General features: G+C 43.4%; 1 protein-coding gene across 1 annotated transcript in view; it reads right to left on the reverse strand.

Annotated features, from left to right (window-relative positions):
- LOC120869430 (trophoblast Kunitz domain protein 1-like) overlaps window positions 1–9,346 on the reverse strand; it is a 124,414-nt gene extending 115,068 nt beyond the window's left edge. The window contains exons 1-7 of the mRNA XM_040248747.1: window positions 9,253–9,346; window positions 5,551–5,634; window positions 4,299–4,370; window positions 3,015–3,113; window positions 2,438–2,521; window positions 1,288–1,359; window positions 1–77 (exon numbers count right to left, since the gene is read on the reverse strand). The exon at window positions 1–77 is cut by the window's left edge and continues 14 nt beyond it. Coding sequence (XP_040104681.1) covers window positions 1–77; window positions 1,288–1,359; window positions 2,438–2,521; window positions 3,015–3,113; window positions 4,299–4,370; window positions 5,551–5,634; window positions 9,253–9,346 — 582 coding nt within the window. The remainder of the gene's footprint in view (window positions 78–1,287; window positions 1,360–2,437; window positions 2,522–3,014; window positions 3,114–4,298; window positions 4,371–5,550; window positions 5,635–9,252) is intronic.
- Window positions 9,347–10,756: the final 1,410 nt, after the last annotated feature.

Here is a 10,756-nt window from a genome sequence, read left to right on the forward strand (position 1 = left end):
TGAGTATTCAATCTTGAGTGTTTGGTATTCCTCTCGTGTACGGTTATTGAATTGTATTCCAGAAATCATCACCTGACCTATGAAAGAGAGTAAATTTCAAGAGTTTCAGGAGGCCTGCTTCAATGAAACAGGAAAAGGATCAAACATGGAAAAGATAATAGCAGTCAAAAGACAACAAGGGAAAGGGCCCAGAGACTTTTGTGATATTGTCTCAGCCATGGTCCCACATCCTACCACTCAAGGGCTCTGTTCCTTGTTCCCCTGCATTCGTTCTCCTCTGCGGTTCAAAGTCTTTTGATTACTTTTAATAATACATGAATAAACATTATTTGATAAAGAAATATTTTTACTTGGCCAAAGCAAGTAGGTAGGCACAGAAATTTTGTCAAAGTAACACATTGGGTGAAAAATGGACAAATCTGGTCGTGGCACATGAATAAAGTCTTTCCATTCATAACTCATCATCTATTCGAAGAACTCATGTAGCATGTTTCCCCTATACAGATGAGGAAACTACAGATGACTTGCCACAGGACACAACCTTGTGAGTGGCCATGTCGGGACAAATTACTCTCACATCAAAACCCATTTGCTACACTACTGATGGGCTAAGAACTTGAAAATACAGAGAAATGGTGAGAATTTCCAGGTCTAGGGTCTTACTTTCATTACTCACCTCTCCCCAAGGCTCTCCTGAGCCCTAAAATCACATGGGAGGGTGAATCTCAGCTTTTTCCTGACCCCAAATACTTGGTTTTTCCACCAACCATCCAATTCCCAACAGTCAAGGGGCAGCCCGCTGTAAATTGGCATCTGATACCATATCTGTGGGCTTAGTGCCGATGCCACAAGTTGAGTTACAAAGACTGTTCTGACTTCAGATGCCAGCCGTGTGGTCTCACATTATCATGCTTCTGACCAAGTGACTGAAATTTGAACTTTCCGTCACCCCAACTCCATGCTCAAAAGCTCAGTCGAACCAGCAACCAAACTCAGGAAATCTTTTACTCACTGTCCTCACTTTAAGTTACAGGATAAAATCAGAAACAGTGAAATGAAGGAGACGTTTAGGCCAAAGAGGGAGTGGAGGTGAGAGGAGCCTTCATGCCCTGGTGAGCACAGCATCCTCACCAACATTGGTTCCCACCTCATAAGCTCTCTGAGCCAACATTTATGGATTTTTACTGAGGTTTCACTCAACAGGCATAAGTATTGAATCGTCAGCCAGTGGTACTGATCTCAGTCTCAGCACCCTCCTCTCTCCCCATAGGTAAAGAAAATTCAAACCTCTAATTGCTTTATTGATTATTTCAGCCAATCCTGTTAGTATACCAGCTCCCTTTTCAACAATCTTGGTACCTATGAAAGAAAAGATGCCAACATTTTCAGAAACATTGGACCATGAAACAGAAGAAGTTTCAGATAAGGGGAAAAAAATCATAGGAAAAAGTGGACAAAGGAAAAGGCTTGGAAAATTTGCTAATATTGTACCAGCCTTGGTCCCACGAGCCCAAAGAAGCAGGTAGAGAAATCTTTTCATGAATCTATCACAAAGGAAAATGACCAAACGTGACCTGAAATGCAAAGGAGCAGTTTCTTTTTGTGGCTGATAAAGGTTCAAAGAACTCATTTAGCACTGATCTACTGTTCAGATGAGGAAAATAGATGGCTTGACTAAGGAAACAAGGCATGGGGATGATAGGGTCCGAAAAAGACACTTCCCTGTCAAAACCCACTTGATATACTATCCTGTTCGGCCAGGAACTCTGAAAATATCGATAAATGCTGAGACCTTCGGGGTGCAATGCCCTACCTTCATTACTCCCCTGTCCCCAGGACTCACCCGAGCTCCCAAAGCACAGGGAGACTGAGTCTGGGCTTCCCTGAGACCAAATCTGTGGTGTCTCTAGAAACAACATGCAATTCCTCCAAACACCCACTGGGTGCCATACAGGGCCATTTAATTCTGACAGCAAATCCAGGGAGTTAGTATAGATTGTGCAAGTGGAGGGCTCAGAACTATCCTCAGTTCAGATGCCAGCCATGTTATCCTGAGTCACTCCTGATTTGACAAAGTGTCTAAAACTGTGAAGTTCCATTATCATGTTCAATAACTCAGTAATCTGATGACCATACTCAGGAAGACCACTCACATAAGAACGTCATGTTTTCATGAAGGATGAATCTAGGCACAGAGAGATGAGAGAGTAGGGCAAGGCAAAGTGGAAGTGGAGGTGGGAGGCTCCATGCCCTAGAGACCACAGGACCCTCACACCACCGCCGTGTGTTACCACCCCAAACGCTCTCTGAATGCCCACATTCATGGATTCTTATAGAGGTTTCATTAAATAGGCATTTTGATTGAATCATAGCCCAGTGGTGCCCATTCTCAGTCTCAGTGCCCTCTCCTCTCCCCAGAGTTGCAGAAAGTTCACACCTGTAGCCACACCGCTGATGATACTTGTAACCACATCTAGTACTGAACGCTTCTCAAGTCCCCTTCTATGGCTTGTCTCCACACCTATGAGAGACAGGAAATTCCAACAGTTTTAAGAAGTCTGGGACATGAACCAACTAAGGATGAAATATGCAAATTGAATAGTAGTCTACTATGAACAACGGAGGGAACAAATATGGATAATAAATAATAGGCAAAAGGGGACATGGGAAAGGGCCTGGAAACTTTCCTAATAATGTCTCAGCTTTGGTATCAGGAGTCATCCTACACAGGACTCTTTCTTACATTTCCTCCAGAACATTCATCCCAGGTATTTCTAATTAGTTTTAATGAAAAAGGAATACTCATTATTTGACACCTAAATATTCTTTCCTGCCTAAAGTAACTAAAGAAAAAATTTTAGATGAACACACCTTGGCAAAACATGCGCAAAATTCACCATGAAATATTTATGCACCGTTGAGGTGTCAAGAAATAGGCTTATTGATTGAAGCATCGGTCATTGATCAGAACCTCAGTGCCCTTCCCTCTTCCCCGAGGTACAGAAATTACAAACCATTATTCTCCTCACTGAGTGTTGAGTATTCAGTGTTGAGTGTTGGCAATTCCTCTAGTGTATGGTTATCAAATTGTATTCTGGAAATCATCACCTGACCTATGAAAGTGAGTAAATTTCAAGAGTTTCAGGAGGCCTGGTCCATGAAACAGGAAAAGGATCAAACATAGATAAGATAATAACAGTCAAAAGACAACAAGGGAAAGGGCCTGGAGCCTTCCTCCCACAGGCTACCCCACAAGGGCTGCGTTTCTTGCTTTCCCTGCAATTGCCCTCCTCCGTGGTTCCACATCTTTTGATTACTGTTAATAATACAGGAATAAACATTATTTCATAAAGAAATATTTTTACTTGGCCAAAGCAAGTAGGTAGAGAATTATTTTCAGAAAAAACATTGTGGTGAAAAATGGAGAGATCTGTTTGTGACACGTGAATAAAGTCTTTCGGTTCATAAACTCATCATCTGTCCTAGGAACTTATGTACATGTTTCTGCTGTTCAGATGAGGAAACCGCAGATGACTTGCCACAGGACACCCACAGGCTGGCCTGGTCAGGACAATATATTGTCATGTCACAACCCATTTGATGCACTATTGATTGGCTAGGAACTCAATAACACAGAGAACTGGGGAGAGTTTCCAGGTCCAGGGTCTTACTTTGACTACTCACCTCTCCCCAAGCCTCACCTGAGCCCTCAAATCACAGGAGAGGGTGAGTCTGGGTTTTTTTCCTGGCACTAAATAGATGGTTTTTACACCAACTACCCAATTCCCAACACTCAACCAGCCGCCCACTGTCCACTGACTTCTGACACCATACCTGTGGAGTCAGAGCCAATGCCAAGGTTGAGGTATCCAGAATGCCCTGACTTCAGAGGCCAGCCATGTGTTCTCGAGTTATCATGCTTCTGACCAAGTGACTAAAAAACTTGAAAATTCCCTGACTCCACCTCCATGCTCAAACACTCAGTGGAACAGGTGACCAAACTCAGGAAAACTCTTAATCAAAGTTTTCAAATTAATGTCTAGGAGAAAACTCAGAAACAGTGAAATGGACGAGAAATTTTTAGGGTACGGGAGGAGTGGAGTAGGTGGAGCGTCCACGCCCTCCTGAGCAGAGAACCCTCACCTCAGGACCATTTGTTCCCCCTTCCTAAGCTCTCTCAGCCAATATTTATGGATTTGTGCTTAGGTTTCACTCAACAGGCATAAATACTGAATTGTCAGGCAGTGGTGCTGATCTCAGTCTCAGTGAGTGCCCTCCTCTCTCCCCAAAGTTCAAACCTTTAATGGCTTTAGTGATTATTTCAGCCAATCCTGTTAGTATACCAGCTCCCTTTTTGACAATCTTGGTACCTATGAAAGAACAGATTTCAAGTTTTCAGGTATACTGGACCATGATTCAGGACAAGTTTCAAATATGGAAAATAAAGTCATAGGCAAAAGTGTACACCCATGGCGGATTCATGTTGTTGTATGGCAAAACCAATACAATATTGTAAAGTAATTAGCCTCCAATTAAAATAAATAAATTTATATATTTTTTAAAAAGTGGACAAAGGCAAAGGCCTGAAAATTTTGCTAATATTGTACCAGCCTTGGTCCCACGAGCCCAAGGAAGCAGGTAGAGAATGTTTTCATGAATCTATCACAAAGGAAAATGACCAAACATGATGTGAAATCCGAAGCAGCAGTTTCTTTTTGTGGCTGGTAAAGGTTCAAAGAACTCATTTAGCACTGATCTACTGTTCAGATGAGGACAATACATGACTTGACTTCGGACACATGGCATGGGGATGATAGGTTCGGAAAAAGACACTTCCCTGTCAAAACCCACTTGATATACTATTCTATTCGGCCAGGAACTCTGAAAATATCGATAAATGCTGAGAGCTTCTGGGTGCCGTGTCCTACCTTCATTACTTCCCTGTCCCCAGGACTCACCTGAGCTCCCAAAGCACAGGGAGACTGAGTCTGGATTTCCCTAACACCACATCTGTGGTGTCTCTAGAAACAATATCCAATTCCTCCAACACCCCCTGGGTGTCCAACAGGGCAATTTATTTCTGACAGCCAACCCAGGGAGTTAGTATGATTGTGCCAGTTGAGGGCTCAGAACTGTCCTCAGTTCAGATGCCAGCCATGTTATCCCGAGTCACTCCTGATTTGACAAAGTGTCTAAAACTGGGAACTTCCATTATCCCACTCCTTGTTCAGTAACTCAGTAGATATGATGACCATAATCAGGAACCCCACTCACATCAGGATATCACATTGTCAAAAAGGATAAATGTAGGCATAGGAAATGAGTGAGATTTGCAGGGCAAAGTGGAAGTATATGTGTGGAGAGACTCCACACCGTAGACAACACATGACCTGCTGTGTGCTACCACCCCAAATGTTCCCTGAATGGCCATATTAATGGATTCTTCTTGAGGTTTCACTAAACAGGCATTTTGATTGAATCATTATCCAATGGGGCCTAATCTCAATTTCAGTGCCCTTTTCCTTCCCCAGAGTAGCAGAAAGTTCACACCTGTATCGATACCGTCAATGATACTTGTAGCCACATCTATTACTGAACGCTTCTCAGGTCCCCTTCTATGGCTTGTCTCCAGACCTATGAAAGACAGGAAATTCCAATAGTTTCAGCAAGCCTGGAGCATGAAACAAGTAAGGATGAAATATGCAAATGAAATAGTAGTCAACAGTGGACAAGGAAGAAATCAAATATGGGTAATTGACTATAGTCAAAAGAAGACATGGGAAAGGGCCTGGACACTTTCCTAATATTGTCTCACCCTTGATCCATTGGTCAGCCTACAAAGGGCTTTTTCTTACATTCCCTATAGCACATTCATTCCAGGTCTTTCTGATTAGTTTTCATGATAGAAGAACACTCATTATTCGACATGCAAATATTCTTTCTTGCCCAAAGTAAGTAGTAAAGTAAATTTTTTCAGATTTTTCTGATTAACACATATTGGTGGAAAATGTACAAAATTCAGCATGAAATTTGATTCACCTCCTTATACATATGAATGGTAATTGGTTCAAAACCCATGTAACACATATCCCCTGTTTGAGAAGAAAATTGTGGATGACCTGCCCTAGGCATGGGGGTGGCAGGACCAGGACAAGATATTAGCATGTTACAACCCATTTGATACACTCCCTGATTCTGCCAGGAACTCTGAAAATACAGACAGCTGAGAACAGTTTCTGGCTGCAATGTGACATTCATTACTCCCCCTTTTTGGAGCATCACCTGAGCCCCAAATCACAGGGCACAGTGATTCTAGGTTTTCCTCTGACACCAAATACGTGGTGTCTCTCCCAACAGCATTCAATTCCCCAAACAGCCACTGGGTATGCAACAAGTCCATTTACATGTGATGGGAATTGATGGAGCTACTGTAGATTCTGCAGGTTGAGGGCTAAAAACTCCTCAGTTCAGATGCCAGTATTGAGGTTCCAAGTCAATCATGCTTGTGACCAAATAACTAAAATAGGGGGTTGTGGGTCCATGACCCCATCTTCAAATTCAACAACTCAGAAGAACCAGTGGCTAAACCATTGCTTATATTCCCAAAATAGAACTCAAGGTAAAAAAATAGAAGAGATGTGCCAGCAAAGAAGGAGGGAGGTGTGCCCAGCCTCTGTGCCCGAGTGAGCACAGCACCCTCACTTCAGCTTCCTGTATTCACCAACCCACAAGCTCTCTGAGCCCAGTTCGTATGTATTTCTCCCTAGGGTTCACTAAGCAAGCATGTTGGTTGGATTATCAGCCACCGTGATTGATCTCACTCTCAGTTCCCTCCCTTCTCCTCAGAGGTGCTGGAATGACAGTTGTTGAAAACTGTAAGCAGTAAAAGCATGCTTGTCATTTCTTGGACACCAACCACATCTTGAAGTCCCCTTGAGTTGCCTCGTCTCATCTCATAACATCTAACAGCAGGAAACTCCAACAGTTTTAGGAGACCTAGGCCACTAACTAAGAGATGGTACAAATTTGAAGCTTTCTATTACTATGCAGGGCTTTCCTGGTGGCTCAGCTGTTGAAGAAACCACCTGCCTTGCGGGAGACCTGGGTTTGATCCCTATGTTGGGAAGATCCCCTGAAGAAGGCAAAGGGATCCCATTCCAGGATTCTAGCCTGGAGAATTCCATGGACTATGCAGTTCAAGGGGTCACAAAGAGTTGGACACGACTGAGTGCCTTTCACTTTACTTATTTTATTACTACACTACAGTGAGGTTCAGGGACATAGCAAGGAACAGGAAAGAGAGTCTCAGAAATGGGGACTCTGATCTGGTAGAATTATTTTATATATATATATATATACTCAGCAGTGGCCACAGGACTGGAAAAGGTCAGTTCTCATTCCAATCCCAAAGAAATGCAATGCCAAAGAACGCTCAAACTACTGCACAATTGCACTCATCTCACACACTAGTAAAGTAATGCTCAAAATTCTCCAAGCCAGGCTTCAGCAATACGTCAGCCATGGAATTCCAGACGTTCAAGCTGGTTTTAGAACCAGAGATCAATATGCCAACATTTGCTTGATCATTGAAAAAGCAAGAGAATTCCAGAAAAACATCTATTTCTGCTTTATTGACAATGCCAAATCCTTTGAATGTTTGGATCACAATAAACTGGAAAAATTCTACAAGAGATGGAAATACCAGACCACCTGACTTGCTTCTTGAGAAACTTATATGCAGGTCAGGAAGCAACAGTTAGAACTGGACATGGAACAACAGACTGGTTCCAAATAGGAAAAGGAGTACGTCAAGGCCTGTCACCTTGCTTATTTAACTTATATGCAAGTATTGTCACCCTGCTTATTTAACTTCTATGCAGAGTACATCATGAGAAATGCTGAGCTGGAAGAAGCACAAGCTGGAATCAAGATTGCTGGGAGAAATATCAATAACTTCAGATATGCAGATGACACCACCACCCTTATGGCAGAAAGTAAAGTAGAACTAAACAGCCTCTTGATGAAAGTGAAAGAGGAGAGTGAAAAAGTTGGCTTAAAGCTCAACATTCAGAAAACAAAGGTCATGGTCTCCAGTCCCATCACTTCATGGCAAATAGATGAATAAACAGTGGAAACAGTGGCTGACTTTATTTGGGGGGGCTCCAGTTTCACTGCTGATGCTGATTGCAGCCATGAAATTAAAAGACTTACTCCTTGGAAGGAAAGTTATGACCAACCTAGACAGCATATTAAAAAACAGAGACATTACTCTATCAACAAAGGTCCATCTAGTGAAGGCTATGGTTTTTCCAGTGGTCATGTATGGATGTGAGAGTTGGACTATAAAGAAAGCTGAGTGTTGAAGAATTGATGCTTTTGAACTGTGGTGTTGGAGAAGACTCTTGAGAGTCCCTTGGGCTGCAAGGAGATCCAACAAGTCCAACATAAAGGAGATCAGTCCTGGGTGGATGTTCATTGGAAGGACTGATGTTGAAGCTGAAACTCCAATATTTTGGCCACTTGATGCAAAGAGCTGACTCATTTGAAAAGACGCTGATGTTGGGAAAATTGAAGGCAGGAGGAGAAGGGGACGACAGAGGGTGAGATGGTTGGATGGCATCACTGACTCAATGGACATGAGTTTGGGTAAACTCCGGGAGTTGGTGATGGACAGGGAGGCCTGGTGTGCTGTGGTTCATGGGGTCATGAAGAGTCAGACACGACTGAGTGACTGAACTGAACTGAACTGATATATATATATATACACATATGTAATAAAATGTAATAAAATTGTAATATATATCCTCATGATAGTCAACATATCAGTGGAGTCAAATCTTTGCACTTTAAGTCCTCCCTGATGGTCCAGTAGATAAGAATGCACATGCTAAGGCAGGGGACATGGGTTCTCTCCCTGGTCAGGAAGATTCCACATGCCTGGCGGCAACTAAGAAGGTAAACTGACACTTAAAAGCCCAGATTCCTAGAGCCCTTGCTCTGCAACCAGAGAAGCCACTCCTACAAGAAGCCCACATACCACAGCCAGAGAGCAGACCACGGAACTAGAGAATATCCTTTCATGGGAGGAAGACCCTGCTGCCAAAACCAAAGAAACAGACAGTAATCCTGACCAACATGACAGGAGCTATCTAGAAATGCTTGGCAATACCCACTCCACATCTGCCCCGTCCCCTTCCATGGACTTCTGTCATTTTCCCAGAAGCTGTAGAGGAGAGGTGAGGCTGGACCTACCTTCATCCTGGATATGGTGTATATTCAGTGGGGTGGTGTCCACCAGGATAACCAGGAGGAAGAGAAGGGCTGTGGAGAGGCAGAGCCGTCTCATCTTGGTGGCCTTGCAGGAGGGCTCCTGAGGATGCTGAGGATGGACAGGCTGACCTTTTAATATCCTGGCTGAGGGGTGGGATCAGGTGATGAGGAGGGGAGTGGGCAAGGGGAGGAGTTGGGTCAGTCTGGTTTATTGCATAATCTCCCTACCTAACCATGCCTCGTGCTTCTGTCTGCAGGGCTCAAATGCCCAGTAAGAGCACTTCTCACTTGATGATGCCTGTGGGTCTCGTGTAAACACAGATTGTGATCAGAGAGATGGAGTGTGTCCTATATGGACAGTCAGGGAGCATCCCAGCCCCTAAAGCAGTGCCTGGCATGTGATGAATAAGTAGGTGGATGAGGGCAGATCAGAGGACAGACCAGTGACCAGCGGTGTGGGAACCAGGTCCTCCATTCCAGCCTCCTGCAGGTGTCGTCTCACCTGGACCTCAATGTCCTGACCTCCCTCCCCTACCTCAGATGGCAACTGTGACACAGGTCACCTTCCTACAACCATTGCCACAGCTTCTCTGGTGGATGGACACTTGCACTTTTCCAGACATTGGTCCAGGAAGGGGCTTAGCTGGTGAAGGTGATGTTGTCCTGGGCAATAACCCTCTTTATGCATCAAAAAATGAGTAATGGAGGGTGGCTGAGGGGAAACAGGGAGCGGACTCTGTCTCCACAGCATGTCCAGCAGTCACCCCTCACCTGGTTTCACCAACAGGAGAGCGGACTCCCTGAGTGGACATCAGGCGACCTCAGAACACAGTAGCCACCCACTTCCTCTTGCTCTCTCCCTCTCTGTCGATGGGGCCATAGGACCTCAGTTTGGGTACCAGCTCTGCATTTTCCTACCTTTTTGCCTGAGGATTTTAGCCTCTCAGAACCCCATGTCTTCAGGAGTCACATAAGACACGTGCTATGTACCCATGTGGTTGCCATGGAAGCAATGGATGCAACAGGCATATATTCCTTTTCCCTAGAAGGCAAAGTCTTTTGTAGTAGTAATAAAAACAGTAATGAGTGACTTCTCCAGGCAAAACTTCAATTCTTTATTATAACAGGCATTATCCTAAACAGGTGAAATATGTAGTTCATCTAATCCTAAAAAATCTTTTCTTTTCTTTTATTTTTATTTTTACTTTATTTTGCTTTACAATACCAGGACATGGAAGCAACCTAGATGTCCATCAGCAGATGAATGGATAAGAAAGCTGTGGTACATATACACAATGGAGTATTATTCAGCCATTAAAAAGAATACATTTGAATCAGTTCTAATGAGGTGGATGAAACTGGAGCCTATTATACAGAGTGAAGTAAGCCAGAAAGAAAAACACCAATACAGTATACTAACACATATATATGGAATTTAAAAAGATGGTAATGATAATCCTAAAAAATCTTTAAAGAAAGGGGGAGA

Source organism: Oryx dammah, unplaced genomic scaffold, assembly GCF_014754425.2.
Source record: "Oryx dammah isolate SB20612 unplaced genomic scaffold, SCBI_Odam_1.1 HiC_scaffold_10, whole genome shotgun sequence".
Classification (NCBI taxonomy): Eukaryota; Metazoa; Chordata; class Mammalia; order Artiodactyla; family Bovidae; genus Oryx; species Oryx dammah.